The sequence below is a fragment of the Ranitomeya imitator genome, chromosome 1 (genome assembly GCF_032444005.1).
Source record: "Ranitomeya imitator isolate aRanImi1 chromosome 1, aRanImi1.pri, whole genome shotgun sequence".
Taxonomy (NCBI): Eukaryota; Metazoa; Chordata; class Amphibia; order Anura; family Dendrobatidae; genus Ranitomeya; species Ranitomeya imitator.
Window position 1 is genome coordinate 36,146,785 of NC_091282.1, and position 18,019 is coordinate 36,164,803.

The window sequence follows — 18,019 nt, forward strand, 5'->3', positions numbered from 1 at the left end:
AGTAGGCTATATAAATGGCAAACATGTGGACGCTAAATGTGGTTTATGCACACTGTGGAGCGCAGAAAGAAGGGGGCACTTGAATATGGAAGCGCAGAATTCACTGGTTTCCTTTTGGCAGTGAGGAACCATAGCGCTTTTCCAGAGCCTTTGTACTACCAGTAATGTGGAAGCCCCCTATATTTTCTTTAACAGATGATGGACCTGAATGGGGCTTGCTTTTTTTGTGAATTGAGTTGAAGCTTTTATTGGGACATTTTACATAACAATTGAGATCACATTTATCCTGTGCTCTACGCTGAGCGCTTTCATCGGGGTTTCCATTTAAATCTTCAAATAACGTGATTCAGATGAAACCCCAAGGGATCTCTCACTGGGGATTCTGTCGGAATCACGTATTTCAGAGATTTACACAAAAACTTTGGTGTAAGCGCTCAGTATAGAGCACAGGATAAATATGCGCCAAGCCTTACTGCGATCTCTGGGAGGCAGAATGAACAAATCAACAGCAGGTGAAGAATTTGGTTTTATTTATTCTTATGCCACTCCTTGTGCGGTGTAAGTGATTAGATTACTTAATTCTTCGGGTCAGTGTGATTACAGTGATCCCAGATTTATATCTTTTTTTATGTTTGGCTGCTGTTACACACAAAAAAAAATGCTTTTTTTTTGTAAAATAAAGTTTTTACATCTCCATATATTGAGAGCTATAATTTTTTTATATTAATGCCGGCAGAGTCATGTGAAGGCTTCTTTTTTGCAGGACAAGTTGACGTTTTTATTGGTACCATTTTTGGCCACATGACATTTTTTGATCTTTTTATGTAAATTTTTGGGAGGCAGAATTAACAAAAACCAGCAATTCGAGAATTTGTTTTTTTTTATACACCATTCACCATATGTGTAAAGTGATAAGGCATTATTCTTCGGGTCAGTACGATTACTGTGATACTATATATCATAAAATACCTATATATACTCGAGTATAAGCCAAGATTTTCAGCCCATTTTTTTGGGCTGAAAGTCCCCCTCTCGGCTTATACTCGAGTCATACCCGGGGGTCGGCAGGTGAGGGGGAGCGGGGGTTATCTAGCTATACTTACCTGCTCCTGGCGCGGTCCCTGCAGTCCCTGCTTCTTCCAGCGCTGCATCTTCTTCCTGTATTGAGCGGTCACATGGTACCGGCTCATTACAGAAATGAATATGCGGCTCCACCTCCCAGAGAGGGCCACAGGTTATTTATGTGTGTATGTATATATATATATATATATATATATATATATATATATATATATATATATATATATATATATATATAATATATTTTTATCTTTTGGTGCTTTTACACAATAAAAAATATGTTAGGGAAAACATTGTTTTTGCATCTCTTTACTCTGAGTGGTATAACTTTTGTATTTCTTTGCTGACAGATGTGCGGCAACCTATTTTTATGGGGTTGTTGGTTGGCTTTGGTACGATGAAAAGTTTCTGCAGTGAACGTCAGTCCAGCCTAGTTTCCAATGGAATCATAAAGATATTATTAACATGTGGTTCTGGTTGATGACGGCACCCTGGTCTGCTTCTCAGTACTTTCCCAAGTCCACTTGAGGTTCTGCCAATTTTGGGGAATCTAGGGTGGGTACCTGGAATGAACTTTGCTGCCGTTTTAAAAAGAGAGTGCAATTTTGGGGCATTGTGCAAGTTTAAGCACCAGTTTTAGGTGATCCAATAGCTACTCCCAAGTGTTTTAAAAAAGGAAAGGGAATATCTGGAGAAACTGCAGATAAAAGCAGATGAAGCCATATTTTAATAGATACCTGGACAGCAAAGCGGTGGCATTTTGGGGAAGGGATTTCATTATGGCTTCAGATTCTCTACCTATCTGGACTTCCACGGCCTGTTTTTTCAACCATTCATGACATATGACATATATATGCGTCATATGTGGTGTCTCGCCCTTTGTTGTGGGGTCCGGAGCTTAGCCTGCATCTTTTCTGGCAAATGACAGCTGATTTTATCCTACCTCATCTGTCTACCACCCTACCCGTGCCCTCTGTTCTGCTAATAACCTAAGGTTAACATCCTAAATAACCTCTCACTCCCATCTCCAAGACTTCTCACATGCTGCGCCAATTCTCTGGAATGCACTACCCAGGATAATTCGATTAATCACCAATCCACACAGTTTTTAGCGCGCTCAAAAAGCTCATTTCTTCAGACTGGAATACCGCCTCAACACGTGCACGCCGCGCGACCCCGGGGGCACGCCTGCTGGATACACTATGAAAGCAGACATGTCACCAAGTTTCATAATACAATATGCACACATGTTAACATAGATCTGTTAGACCTCATAAACCTGGTGTATTTACTTTGAAAATCAATATCAGAATGGATATATAATCCTAAGATTAAGATGTGCATTTTATGATTTCAACCAATTTTATGAGCCAAAGTGTATTCCAGCCACCATGATTGATATCTGCTGCTCGTACTGAACAGCGAGATCTCCGCAGCACTAGGAAGAAGGGACACTGGGGAGCTGTCAGTTGTGGTTGGTGGGAGGAGAGTCAGCAGGGAGGAGAGACATTGAGGAGCTGTCAATTGTGCTTAGCAGGCAGAGAATCAGCAGGGAGGGGAGACACTGAGGAGCTTTCAGTCGTGCTTAGCAGGCAAAGAATCAGCAGGGAAGGGAGACACTGAGGAGCTTTCAGTCGTGCTTAGCAGGCAAAGAATCAGCAGAGAAGGGAGACACTGAGGAGCTGTTAATCGTGAACAGTGGGTGGGGATTGAGTTAAACTTTCATTAATCATTATAGCCATTGAGACATGGATTTTCAATGTAAATACAACAGCCTCATTAGGCCTAAAAGATCGAGTTAAAAGGTATCCAGTTTATATTGTGAAATCTGGTGACAGATCTGGGATTAGGTTACAGTAGAGAAAAATCCCTTTTCTATGACTGTCTGATATTGCAGTATTTTATTTATTGAGGCTGGGTCGTAATACCAGATACAGCTCCTGCAGAAGAATGTGCTGAGGACCGGCACCCCGGATTACTACTCTAGTTAGTTAGTTGATAGTTGACATTGTGCTGTGACTGTCTGCTGTGCTAGGGGAGGGAGGACACTAATACGCTCAGAATTTGGAAATCCCAGCAAACTTACTGATTGATGTTTCTGAAACATCACCCCACTTACTGGCATGAGGCTGAGCTGTCATACTAGAAACAACCTGTGGAAAAGATGGTCGAGATTTCCGTTTATGTTGGCAGCCACATTAATTGGCATTAGCTGGCATTATCTGTTCTGAGAATTTACGATCTGCTGTGACTGCAAGAGATGAAGCTCTGGGAAATAATTTTTCTTCTTTACAGTTGATAGAGGTAGCATACCAAAAAAAGGACATTTTCATTTAAAACTAATTTCAGTACAAATGAAGCATTAAAATTCCAAAATGTGATATCTGCAGCTCCAAGAAGATTAACCCCTGGTGCTGTGCACATAGATCCAGCTGAGCCTGCCATCCTGCACTGACAATGAGGAGGGATTTCACCAAACTGGAGGATTTTGTGCTTTTTCATTTTGGATAAACCTGAAATTGTGTCTGTAATTAATAGGAACGTCTGGTTTTATTTTAAGATTTCAGAGCAATATCAGTCAACAGAAGAATTTACTGAGACATAAATTGGTCACATCTTTGCCTAGCTGTGCTCCAAAAAATCAAATCTGTGCCTGCCTTGATAAATTCTGGATTTGCTACATAATGTCTGCCATTACTTGGGTAAATTATGCTTAATCTGTCATAAAGAGGCCGCTCCCGTGTCACTAAACCCCAATCACTTTTTCATCACTTTTTAAAAATGACAAACCATAAAAAAGTGAAAAGTCACAACTTTTTTTTGTGTGCAAATAAGGCTTGAAAAACTTCTACTGTAAAGTACATATTTCTGGTATTAACCCAATTAAAAAAATTCTATCCAATGATTCTTTTTTATTCCATTTCTTCAATTAGTAAAAAAATATTTCTCCTATGCAAAACAAACCTCTTTCACTGTGCCAATTCTTTTTCTTTTCTTTCTGTCTTCCGTCATCTTTTCTCTTTCTTCCTTCCTTTCTTCCTTTCTCATTCCTCTTTCTTTTTCTTCGATTCCTGTTTTCTTCCATTCTCTTCTCTGCTTTCTCTTCTGCCTTCCATTCCCCTTCTGCCTTCCTTTCCCCTTCCTTTTCCCTTCTACCTTACTTTTCTCTTCCGCCTTCCTTTCCCCTTCTGCCTTCCTTTCCCCTTCTGCCTTCCTTTCCCTTTCTGCCTTCCTTTCCCTTTCTGCCTTCCTTTTCCCTTACGCCTTCCTTTCCCCTTCCGCATTCCTTTCCCCTTCGCCTGCCTTTTCTCTTCCGCCTGCCTTTTCTCTTCCGCCTGCCTTTTCTCTTCCGCCTGCCTTTTCTCTTCCGCCTGCCTTTTCTCTTCCGCCTGCCTTTTCTCTTCCGCCTGCCTTTTCTCTTCCGCCTGCCTTTTCCCTTCCGCCTGCCTTTTCCCTTCCGCCTGCCTTTTCCCTTCCGCCTGCCTTTTCTCTTCCGCCTGCCTTTTCTCTTCCGCCTGCCTTTTCTCTTCCGCCTGCCTTTTCTCTTCCGCCTGCCTTTTCTCTTCCGCCTGCCTTCCCTTTCGCCTTCCTTTCCTCTTCCTTTTCCCTTCTGCCTTCCTTTTCCCTTCCGCCGTCCTTGTCCCTTTGGCCTGCCTTGTCCCTTCGGCCTGCCTTGTCCCTTCGGCCTGCCTTGTCCCTTCGGCCTGCCTTTCCCTTCGGCTTTCCTTTCCCCTTCGGCCTTCCTTTCCCCTTCGGCCTTCCTTTCCCCTTCGGCCTTCCTTTTCCCCTTCGGCCTTCCTTTTCCCCTTCGGCCTTCCTTTTCCCCTTCGGCCTTCCTTTTCCCCTTCGGCCTTCCTTTTCCCCTTCGGCTTTCCTTTTTCCTTCGGCCTGCCTTGTCCCTTCGGCCTGCCTTGTCCCTTCGGCCTGCCTTTTCTCTTCCGCCTGCCTTTTCCCTTCCGCCTGCCTTTTCCCTTCCGCCTGCCTTTTCTCTTCCGCCTGCCTTCCCTTTCGCCTTCCTTTCCTCTTCCTTTTCCCTTCTGCCTTCCTTTTCCCTTCCGCCGTCCTTGTCCCTTCGGCCTGCCTTGTCCCTTCGGCCTGCCTTGTCCCTTCGGCCTGCCTTGTCCCTTCGGCCTGCCTTGTCCCTTCGGCCTGCCTTTCCCCTTCGGCCTTCCTTTCCCCTTCGGCCTTCCTTTCCCCTTCGGCCTTCCTTTCCCCTTCGGCCTTCCTTTTCCCCTTCGGCCTTCCTTTTCCCCTTCGGCTTTCCTTTTCCCTTCGGCCTGCCTTGTCCCTTCGGCCTGCCTTGTCCCTTCGGCCTGCCTTGTCCCTTCGGCCTTCTTTTCCCCTTCGGCTTTCCTTTTCCCTTCGGCCTGCCTTGTCCCTTCGGCCTGCCTTGTCCCTTCGGCCTGCCTTGTCCCTTCGGCCTGCCTTGTCCCTTCGGCCTGCCTTTCCCCTTCGGCCTGCCTTTCCCCTTCGGCCTTCCTTTCCCCTTCGGCCTGCCTTGTCCCTTCAGCCTTCCTTTCCCCTTCGGCCTTCCTTTCCCCTTCGGCCTTCCTTTCCCCTTCCGCCTTCCTTTCCCCTTCGGCCTTCCTTTCCCCTTCCGCCTTCCTTTCCCCTTCGGCCTTCCTTTCCCCTTCCGCCTGCCTTGTCCCTTCAGCCTTCCTTTCCCCTTTGGCCTTCCTTTCCCCTTCGGCCTTCCTTTCCCCTTCGGCCTTCCTTTCCCCTTCCGCCTTCCTTTCCCCTTCGGCCTTCCTTTCCCCTTCCGCCTTCCTTTCCCCTTCGGCCTTCCTTTCCTTTGTCTTCTTCTGAACAGAGATGTACATTACACTGTTCTTTCCTCCCTCTGTATCACCATTGTGAGCGATGACTTCCAGTAGGGGTTGTAGTACCTGACACTCCATTATGTTTACTTTTGCCTCCATACTTAAAACAAATAAAGAATGTGCACGGTTCAGCAACCTGGCATCAATAGTTGTGACCGGCCGGGGATGTGGAGCCGGGTGTTGCTGTCATATCCCAGCACATCATATGATTTTACCTTCTGGCTGTAGGTGACCCCCGGGGAGATATCTCCGCTCATTGTGTCATCAGATACAATACATAACATAGTTGGCTCTCCTAAATCTGGATCACAGGCTGGTGCGTCACAGTGTAACAGTCATTTTTTTTTTCTATTGCAGCTATATTTACGAACAGCAGTAGCTCGGAGAAGAAGACATGGGCCATCGTCATCACCATGCTCGGGGTTGTGGCCTTTGACTTTGCGGCAGACTTCATTGATGGACCCATAAAGGCCTACCTGTTTGATGTGTGCTCGCACCAGGACAAGGAGCGCGGTCTGCACTACCACGCGCTGCTCACTGGTAAGAGCTGGTACCGGTCTCTGCTCATTCCAAGCCATATTTAGAGCAAGGTAATGAGACCGGGCGCACGTCACCAACCGGTGATTGTAGTCCCGCAGCTTCCCAATCTCGGCACTAGAACTGCTATCTGTGCACCAAGACCACCGGGGACCGACCACAAGGTCAAAACAAAGAAGCGAAGAGGATAAAATAAATCCTTCCGAAATGGCCAATGTCACACGTCCAATCTAATATCCTCCGAGAATTTTTTTTAAATTTTTTTTTTTTTTTTTTTTTTCTTTACCTGACAAGTCGCAGCAGGGAGTCCGCTGTATGTTTAGGCGACTATTTTAGAATAACAATATTTTTAAAAATAATCATATTGCAGCCAAGTTCTGTGTTTGATTTATTCTCTAATATTTCTTTATAGCGGTCAGATTGGTCTTTATTCTGGTACAAGCCTCCAAATCTGCTGCATAGAAGTAGATTCTAAAATATCATAAGGCGGTTACCTGCTGTCACCACCAGGGGGAGCTCACTGCATACAGCCTTATCACTGGGTTCAGTGTATAAACAGTATACATTTAGCGCCAGAGCTCCCCCTGGTGGTGGCAGCAGGTAAAACCTATGTCAATACAGCAGAAAAAGTTTTGACCTTTTTCAAAATATATTCGGCTCTAAAATTTGGAAGATTTTGGAAAAAAAAAAAATAGATCCTTATTCATACTTTTGTGGGTTTTTATGTTTTTGCCTGTGTATTCATTGATGGTTTTTTTTTTTTTGCGGCAGATTCTTCAAAATTGCCCATGGGTTCATGAATTTTACATAAAATAAAAAAATGTTCTTTATTTTTATTTTTTAACTTTCAGACTTTTTAGTGTGAAGAGTCACATGTTGTTCTTAAAAATGATGCCTAATTTGCACAAAATTTAAATTAAATGTCTGCTTTTTAACACCATGTTTTTCTTGGGTCTAAGACTCTGTAGTGTTTACTTTCATCGTATATTTGAAACGGGGCAGGAATTCCATTTTTCTGATACAAATTTCCAAATTCTCTACATAGACAACGTGGCAATTGAGCAAATTCTACACGTCTGTTGCCACCACTAGAGGGCGCTCATTGTTTTATACTATGTGTGAACAGTATAATTTGGGCTCCCTCTAGTGGTGACGGCTGTAATTTTTTTCATGATTTTTCATGTTCTATTTTCTGCAATGAATGCAGCCTTTTCCCCAGTTGGACTTTTGCTTTTAATTACATGTGATGCAGTTGGTTATTTTTTCTTTTTACCACTTTATTTCAGTATTTTCCTCCTCCCCCCCCAGCTCTCCTGAGCATCTTCATAATGTATAATTTCATAGAAGCCGCTTCACGCTACTCTATCAGACCGTGATGAAAAGTATAGATGAATACTGTTATTAAATCCTGCTTAAAATTTCCTTGGAAACATTTTCTGTTTTTCTTTTAAAGCCTTAGATTGAGACATCCTTGCCGACAATTAATTCCATCCACCCACATTGTACATTGTAAAGGAAATTAAAGCTTCTGTCCCCTTTTACAGTCCTCGTTTTTATCTCTTCATTGCATCAAAGATAGGAAATGAATGAACTTTGCAAAAAGCTTGAAGACAAAAATCTACCGTTTTGTGTTTACAGCTCCTATGCAGACCAATGTATTTCCGTGGTTGCAGACTACAATCGAACACGGCGTAGTCTGACCCTATAGTCAAACCCCATTACTTCTATCGGCAGGCTAATATCTATATGGCGGCGTCTTGGAGTGAGTCTGATCACTTTGGAGCGCTCTCTTTTTTTTAAAATTTACAATGAGGCTAGTTTCCCACCCGAGACCCCAAAAATAAGCAATGCCCACCATGCTGGTGGACCCGGTCCTCCTATATGCTACACAGAGGGCCATTCAGTTGAATGGTTACATGTAATACCACATATTTTCCTCTAGTGGCCGCTATAGGGAAAATGAACAGCTGTTGTTCTCGAGAGCTCGATCCACAGCGATCAGATGATTTTGGGCACCACTTTTATGGACAAGGGCTAATGTGATGGCGTTCTCTCTGGACTATGTTGGTATTTTATAGATTATAGGTATTCTATTCCCACCTGATGAACATATTCTCTCTGATTCTCCTGCAGGACTAGGAGGAGCGTTGGGCTATCTCACCGGAGCGATCGATTGGGGATCCACTTTTCTCGGAAGGTTGATGGGTTCAGAATTTCAGGTCATGTTTTTCTTCTCCTCTCTGGTCTTCCTCCTGTTCCTCGTCGTACATCTGTGCAGCATCCCAGAGACTCCGCTGAAAGACGAGACCTCCGAAACCAAAATGCTTCTAAAATATGAGGCGTTTAATGCGTACGGATCCATAGACGCCGCCCAGAATAATAACATCGAGAAGAAGGCGCCCAAAGTAAGATCTCCATCTATTGTGGAAGGCGAGGGAGAAGACGACTCGGAGGTACGATTTATACATAGGCCTTCCTCGGGCTGAGTGTTCTCCATTGTTCTCGTCAGTCAATCATGCACGGCTTATTATGGCTATGGTGCTCATAAAAGAGCAAATGACAGTAAAGAATCCGTTACACGCTCTGATATGGTCACATGACACTTGACACAGCGTCTGACAGGTGTCCTTTAAGCTCCTCCCACCCTAAGCCATAATAATTGATCAGGGACAATGGGTCATTACAGGAAACTGCTATACTTTGGTGCGAGGAGAAGAGCTCACAATAACCTCATCTGCGGGTCAGCCAACACCCCACTCCAATGTCCGAGATCAGACAGAACTCCAATCCCGGCCGTTAAACCTCGTAGTTGCCTGTTTAGATGAGGACCTAACGATGGCGTCCAGGTCCGCCATGTCCAAGAGCTTTGTAGACTAAGGCAGAGCAATCAGGAGGAGAGACATCCTCACGAATCAGTCGATCCTCCGCAGATCGGTCCGCTCATCTCTACTAAGGAAACATTTTGCTAATTTGGGACGTCTTCTGTCCAAGAGCAAATGTGCCACAGAGGCAGATTACGGAGAGCAGGCCAAGGTTTACTGGTTATTGGCCGGCAAGGACTCTCTTCCTCAGAGGAACTAGATTTATAGCAAACAGTAGGGTAGAGAATTTTCCAAAGGGTCATGGAAATAAGCCTGAGGACCTAGTATCTTTCCTTCCCTTTACCTTAAGTGCCAAATATCCTTCATCCATGCATCATAATTACTGGTGGTTTGATTCGGGTACCAAATTCTATAGGGGCATAAAATTTTGCCCCCTTTCTCCCACCACTGTCAAATGGTCCAAGACACCATTGCACCGTTTCTTTGTGGAGCAGAGCGCGGGAGCTGCGAGTGCCAAGCCATCAGCCAGGAAGATACCAACGCTGTCCGTGCATTGAAGTGAGCTTCGACATCCTGGTTGCTGTCTTTGTCATGGGCTGCACCACTCTGAAAACTCTCCATACACAGCAACGGCATTGAACTGTGCACTGATTTGTGAGAGGAGAGTTGGAAACGTGCTAAGAACGCTAACATTATCATTTTTTTATATTTTTTTTTCTAGCCTTAAAGAGCTAAAGCTAGGTCTAGGGTTAAGATTGGGATAGAAAATGGTTAAATAAAAAAAGTAATAAAATAACTTAGAACGTATTATTAAAATGTTATGCCGGATTTTAACAAAAACAAAAAACAATCTGGAGGGTTAAAGGTGAATTATAATAACTACATCAGGATTTTCTTAAAGTACAATATGTTCTTGGGGAATAAAAGTTTTAATACTGGACTAGTGGAAGGGACTCGGGGAGTTTTAGGGGGTGCAAAATACTTTGCTTGCGCCAAGTGCTCACGGGTAAAAATGGCTGCACCACCCTAATTGGAGTGCTCAGCTTGATCTTGGTAAGTGTCCCCCTCTCTTCTGTGTACGCCCCTGTCCATGTACTGGCACTTATGTCTACATAAAGTCATATAGAGTCATATAGAAATCTTCCCAAAATTGTACACAGAGCGTAAAGCGGCGTCTTATGGCTCTGTACAATAAACAGAAGCATATGTCAGCCGTAGGTACCTTGCTTAAATATTACACAAAAAAAGGTCATCCTCCATTGAAAGGCATTTTTCCTCTCTGACTCACTGTATAGAAAGTGTTGCAGAGTATTCTTATATGTTGAGAAAAGGTAAAGCGACTATATCTGCTCGGTGCGAGCTGCAGAATCTATCGGGTGCACAGGGATCCCTGGAGCCGAGCGCTGGAAGACAGAGCGTGTCGTGAATACCAAGCTCCTTTATGAAGAGTCCTTCGAGGATAATGTCGTCCATTAAAATCAATGGGAATAAACTCTCAACAATCAACATCCATAAAGGCTCTAAAAGTCTGTGGAGCGTTGTGTAATTACACGTAGGGTGAATCAATCTGATGAGTACCGCACTGTCTACGCCTTATAGACAAGAGGTGCCATCACCACCATTGTCTGCTCCTTCAGTATAATAACAGACTATTTTACGTGATGAAAAAGAATAAAACACAAAAACTGAAGAATGTGAATGCCTCGGGTCACTGGTGTGTAATTGAAGCCTATCACTATATTTAACATCCATCTGCACATGATTCGATTAGATCCCATGTGTGGTGACGGCTGAAACGCGGGGTAGATGGGGTGGACAGATGCTTCAGGAAGGGGGCACTATTTATGGACCATGTGGCACTATACATGAGCAAATAAGTTCACATACCCCATCAGTAGTCCAAGTAGTTGGGAGCCCTGGAAATCTCGTCCCACATGCTGGTGTAAGAGGGTGGTGCTGTTATTGACAGTAAGGAACACGCTGTCACTTTAAGAGACTGCACCCCCCTTGTCTGGCGTGATGGAATTTTCTGCTTCTCCCCTGCAATAGACAGTGTGAATGGACTGAGCAGAGGGTGGGGGTGGAGCCTGAACAGGTGTGTGAGCTGGAGCTGCTGCAGAGAGAACTTTGTGCTATTTTGCTGCAAGAGAGGACCCACAGCCTGTAACAGAGTGGACTTGTGAAATTTGACAGACTTTTCCGGGTGCAGCGAGAGTGGCTGTGCTGTGTGAGTTTGAGAAACCACGATGACACCGAGAAAGGGATTTACAGTTTCCTGAAGCATCTCCAGGACCCGGAAGCAAGGAGAAGACCACGTTTCACGGAGCTGGCAGAATGCAGTGCGCACCACAGTACTAGACTGTAGAGGGCCTCCTGGGACTGGATCTGAGTCCCCAACATCACCGTGAGTTTGTCCCTGTTTTGTGCTTATGTTATGGCCTAGTGTAGGCTTCAGTAGTCAGTATACGGGAGCCGTGTGGCCTGCTTAGTAAAGGCCAGGGAGGCTATACGTAGAGTAGCATCATTATTTGTTTATTGTTTGCATTTGCTTGTGTGGCGTATATTGAATCTGTAACAGTTGGAGCACCGTGCTATTTGACGGACAAGCTAAAGAATATAACTCTTGTAAATTATCTTTTGCCATTGCATACCCCTATTTGCATCTTCCACATCCACTTCATTCCTTGCCTTCCAATAAATTTACCCTTTGTTGTTTGCACCTCATCTTGCGTACGGTAGTCTTCCTGCACCGTGGTGGTCCCCCGGCCATCGCTTCACTGGTATCCCTGACACTTCTTGTGACAAGTAGGCGCACACACACGTGATGTCAGGCCGGGCCTACTAATCGGAAATGGCGCTTGGGATGTTAGTAGGTTGGAGGCCTTAGAGTGGGCACCTGACTAAGGTCATGTGAATCTCTTCACTCAGCTCAAAATGTTTGTAGAAGAAAGAAAATGAGAGAAGGCATACATGTGTGATGGCTGGGAGCTCCTCTGAGATTGAGAATGGGGGGCTCGAGAAGAAGTCACATACGAGAAGGATCATCCGTTCAGTCTATAGAAGTAGCCCCTTACCAATGTAGGAGGTACCAGTACGTCCTAGACTGGGGGCAAATGCTTTGAGAGGTTTCATGTGCTGTGGACGTATGGAGTGGGCTCAAGCGCTGGCTGTGGAACATTTGTCTCCAACCAGAGATGGTTCACACATGACCCACAACATGGTCATGGAGAACTGATGGGTAGTCAAGGAAGCTGGGGACCTACTTGCATTCCCATAAAGTACATGAAGTAAAAAGTTAATACAAAAAAAGTTTTAATTAAATTTAAGTCCCTTATTTCTTTTTTAATTTGTAACCATATCCGTACAAGTCTGATGTATGAAAATCTAACATAAATTAACCTGTGCGGTAAAAGGAGTAAAAATGTCCAAAATGACAGAGCTGCCTTTGCTTTGTTACAAACCTCTCAAAAATGTCCATGATCCTTTGAAAACCCTTCATCCCCTCCTAGTGCAACCAGGCAAAGGGGGTTAATTTAGGTATATGATGCACTGAAAAGTCGAGACACCTGTTGGCCACAGACGGACGGTGTAAAGTGGCTCTGACGAAGACTTGGTATAGACTTCAGATAAGTGGAAGAACGGCCTGACTGAAAAGATTGACCCCTGAGCAACTACTGAGATGCCTTAGTGTGGCCTATAGCACTTAACTGTACCTGCCTATTTACCCTGTGGCAACACATGGGAAGATACTGAGACATGACATTAAAGTGACCCTGTGGACCAAAACAAAGTGGATCTGAGGCCTGTAGCATTAAGTGGTGCCATGACTTTACGCAGTGAGTGAAGCTGTGGCCTGTGACCATGTGTTGTGCTGTGGTATGGTTTGGGACTGCAAACTGCTTCGAGTGTGATACTGCAAGGAGGAGTCCCGGGATAATCGCTCAACACCCATAGTCCTATTTATTGCTGAAAAAAAGCCATCTGCTATTCGGTCAAAGACCATTTCTGCTGTTATTGAAACCTCCAAGCATTGTGCCTCCTAGTGGTGTAACTGCCAAGCTAAGAGACTGTTATCATGTAACCACCAAGAGTAGTGCCTCAATTTAGGCATGAAACCCTGAAAATCTATTTTAACGCTGTTTTGTGACCATGTATTTGCCCTCACTAAGAGTTGTTGCACTTGAGTAAACTGTCTCATGTTAAACCTGTCAAGTCTCTGTTTATCACTGCACCATCTTAGTACTGAGTGACGTGTTTGGGATCAAAGAGTTCTACGTAAGTTATGAACTGCTTGCTCTTGGCATAGTAAGTGGGATTTGGGCCTGAGACTTGAGCGCCAGTGGTGGTACCAGGTTGACCAATCTAAAATCCCTGAAACCATCTGAGATGTCTATGGTGAAGGCAGGTAAACAAGCTGGTCCTGTGTGCAGACTAATGTACAAATGGAGCAGTGTCCACCCCCTATGGTCTGTATGAGCGGGTCAGGATTAGAGCACTAAGAGGCTCGAACGGAATTTGATTATTTCTGGTGGTCCCATAGACAATAAATAGAGTGGAGGTCGAGGATTCAAGATAGGACGGATATCCAGTCACAGAGCCCCGTTTTGAGTAACGCTGATTCTCACACTAGTTGGACTCCAAGCAATTAGTAGATTATTCCCAATCCTGTGGATGGAGAATACCTTCCATTTTTTTAAAATAACTCTTTAACTATAGATATGTTCTCAGCTACTGTGACCTGTAAAATTAGTATTTTTGTCATTTATGCCACATAACGGAAGGCCAATTACCTACTTTTTTTGGAAGGTATATTAATGCCCATCTGGAATTCTAGACCCTCAATCATTGATGCAGTTTGTTTTCATAACCTCACCTGTCAGAAATCAACCCTGGTTGTGTTCAATATGTGCCCCCAGACCTAGTGATAGCAGTCAGGTCTACATGAAGGGTCCTCGACTCATCTAGCAAACAATACAAAGGGGCTCCATACTGGTGCTGGTTGATATGGCCATTCTTCTCGAGAGGAGAGCTGTACACTCATTTGCACTCCATCTCCTTTCTTTGGAGCAGTTTCCTACACTCGGTTTACATTTGTAGTTGGACCTCTGTAGAGGGAATTCCAGCAGCTCTTACTTTACCACTAATTATAACTTGGGCTGGCCACATAGATGCCACATCATCTGCCTCATGTCAAAGACGCTTTCCAACGGGGACTTGCAACAAGCAGCCAATCAGCAGCCACTTGAGTGACTTTCTCTTCCTGTACTCATGCCGTTAGGCTAGAGTAATCGATCAGGCGCAAGCCATCCATAAATTATGTATTTTTATAAGGAAATCGTGATTTTTCCTTAGGACAGTGTCTCGAATCCACTAATTTCTCAATGAATTCTGAAGGCCAAGAGTGACCATAAAGGGGCCCACGATTGGCCCTGGAAATGTACAATTTTACAAGCAGCAGCTAAAGCCACTTATTGAAACTCCATGGGGGAATTTATGAAGCTAAATGTTTTGCACTATATTGATAAGGTGTATCTGTAATGACCAGAGGTCCGAATAAGATCCAGTGAGTCACAAACCAAGACCAAGGCAGAAATCTCCAACGGTATTTACTCAAAGGCAAAATAATCAAGGTAATATGGAGAATATTAAGACAGATGCACCCCAAAGATACACTAATTCAGCAGCAGCTGAAATCACTGTGCCACTCTTACATGCCACCCCACTAGAGGTTGGCGTCCTCGACATACCTTCCCACTCAAATTCATCTTGAGCATATCGCTGAGGCGGTATTCCTGCCGTAGATCGTGTAGTTCTCCTGAGTCCTACATCAACAGGTGCGACCTTAGAGGGAGCTAGAGTCTCTTCCATGGTCGTGTTAGTGGGCGTAAGTGGAGTTGTCTCCTCCTGCGGCTCGATGTCCTGTGATACAGCGTCAGAACCAAGCAGTTGACCTGATGCACTCTCCTCAACAACATCCTCCATATCCCCAACATTCTCATCACCCGAGGCCAGATCGGTCACAGGGGGCAAATAAGCAGGCGCAGGAGTAAGCACACTATCAAACTCAAGATCATTCAGAGCTTCCGCCCCTTGAAACATGGCCTCTGGCTCTAGGGGGGTAGGCGCCGAATCTTCAAACCAGCACCGCTGTAACATGTTACGATGCAAATTACGGGTTGGCCCCCCTGTCCCCACCGGTTCGACCTCGTACACTGGAATCTCAGGGTTCACCTGTTTTTTTATCAGATACGGTATCGCCTCCCATCGGTCACTCAGCTTTCCTGACCGTCGTTTTGTCCTCACCAACACTCTGTCTCCCGGAGAGAACAGCTCTGTTTGTACAGGTCGCGTGTCCTTATGGACCACCTGGCGAAGGCGGTCACCCACCACCTGATGCACCACCCTCAACCGCCGCCGATGCTCTCGTACCCACTCGGATGCAGTCCGAAGGGGGGCGGAGGAGGGATCTGGCATGCTCAAATCCTCAATGTCTCGGCCAGGTCTACCAAACATCAACATGTGTGGTGAGTAACCAGTAGTACTGTGCACCCTGTTATTGTAAGCCCACATCAATTCGGGGAGATACTCAGGCCAGCATGTCTGTTGCTGACTCTCTAAGGACCTCAACATTTGCAACAGGGTCCGATTAAAACGCTCACACGCCCCGTTACCCTGAGGGTGGTAAGGCGTTGTTCTCGACTGCTCGATACCATAGAGCTGGTGCAACTCTTTCATCAGCGTTCCCTGAAAGCAGGCCCCTTGATCTGAATGTATTCTCTGCGGACACCCGAACACTTGGAAGAAATGTCGGCACACTGCCTCAGCCGCCGACTTGGCCGTCTGATCTCTTGTCGGCACCGCTACAGCATACTTGGTAAAGTGATCTGTCATCACCAGGCAGTAGGAGTACCCTGATGTAGAGTACCCTATCAACACGTAGTCAATCATGAGTAGTTCCAGTGGAGCTGAAGTCTTAATAGACTGTGTGGGAGCCCGCAGCTCAGGGCTTTTGTTGAGCCCACAAATTCGGCACTGCCGACACGCGTCGGCCACCATCCCTCCCAACTCAGGGCAGTAGAGGACTCGCTGCAACCACTGAAGTGTCTTTTCACTTCCAAAATGGGCCCCCTTCTCATGCGCCTCACGAGCGACCACCGGCCCCATCCCCACAGGAATTATCAGTTGGTACCGATGCTGCAGCTCCGATGGCAGGTACACCTTACGATACAAAAGACCTTGTTCCACACACAATTTATCCCATTGTCGAAGGAGTTTCATTCCTTCCATGGACAACTGAGCCTTGTCCTCTGCACTGGGCCAGGCCTTGTTTTGTACCCAACGGCGCACAAGTGCAACGTCCGGACACTCATCCTGGACTCTTGTCCAATCTGAGGGTGTTTTACCCAGGACACAGGGCATCCCGGTGGCCACCCCACTTGAGTGTACCACACTTTGGAAGATAGGTTTTTGCCCCAAAGCTGGAGTTTCAGTATCCTCAAGTTGTTCATCAACATCTTCCCCGGATGACCCAAGGGGCACTCTTGACAATGCATCTGCATTGCCGTTCTCTCGACCAGAGCGAAATTTAATGCGGTAATTGAACTTGGCCAGTCTGGCGACCCACCGCTGCTCCAACGCCCCCAGTTTTGCATTCTCTAAGTGAGCTAGCGGGTTGTTATCTGTCATGACTAGCACCTCAGCTCCTGTTAGATACTCGGCGAAGCGTTCTGTCATTGCCCACACCAGGGCCAGCAATTCCAGCCGGAATGAGCTGTAGTTAGCCGGATTTCGCTCGGAGTCTCTTAAAGATCTGCTGCCATAAGAAATCACTCGCTCTCGGCCGTCCTGCACCTGTGCTAGTACTTCCCCCAACCCATGAAGACTACCATCGGTATACAACAAAAAAGGGGTGTCAAACCGGGCGTAGGCCAGCAATGGGGCACTCGTTAGGGCGGTTTTCACTCCATCAAATGCCTTTTTCTGTAGGGGCCCCCATGGAATGGGGCGATTTCGAGGACCCAGCGCTGTCCCTCTCAAAAGTTCATTCAAGGGACTCACCACTTGTGAGAATTTAGGCACAAACCGCCGATAGTATCCTGCTAGGCCCAGGAAGGCCCGCACTTCTCGCAGGTCACAAGGAGGTGGCCACTCTTGTACCGCCTTAATCTTACTGGCTAAAGGTAGTACCCCGTCCGGGGTCACCAGATGCCCCAAATATTCAATCTGGTTTCGTAACAGCTGACATTTTTTTAGCTTTATTTTCAGGCCGTAGCTCTTGAGCCGCCGGAGAACTTGACGCAGCTTCTCCAGATGATCTTCAAATGAGGTTCCGAACACCACAATGTCGTCCAAATATATCAGGACTGATTCAAAATTTAGATCGCCCAAGCAATGTTCCATCAGGCGTTGGAAGGTTCCCGGGGCGGTAGCGAGGCCAAAGGGCATCCGGTTGAACTCAAAGAGCCCCATTGGCAATACAAACGCCGTCTTGGCCCGATCTTTTTCAGCCATTGGGACCTGCCAGTACCCGCTTGCCAAATCCAACGTTGAGAAATACTTGGCCCGACCCAGGGCCGACAGGGATTCTTCAATACGGGGTAAAGGATATGCGTCCCGTACGGTGTGGGCATTCAATTTCCGATAGTCCACACAAAATCGGAGTGTCCCATCCTTCTTGCGGACCAAGACTACAGGGGCCGCCCAGGGACTCCGGCTCTCTCGGATCACTTGGTTGTCCAGCATACTGGCCACCATGCTCTT

General features: G+C 45.8%; 1 protein-coding gene across 1 annotated transcript in view; it reads left to right on the top strand.

Annotated features, from left to right (window-relative positions):
- The window catches only part of SLC45A2 (solute carrier family 45 member 2), a 109,423-nt gene that overhangs the window by 18,557 nt on the left and 72,847 nt on the right, over window positions 1–18,019 (top strand). The window contains exons 2-3 of the mRNA XM_069745980.1: window positions 6,258–6,440; window positions 8,571–8,890. Coding sequence (XP_069602081.1) covers window positions 6,258–6,440; window positions 8,571–8,890 — 503 coding nt within the window. The remainder of the gene's footprint in view (window positions 1–6,257; window positions 6,441–8,570; window positions 8,891–18,019) is intronic.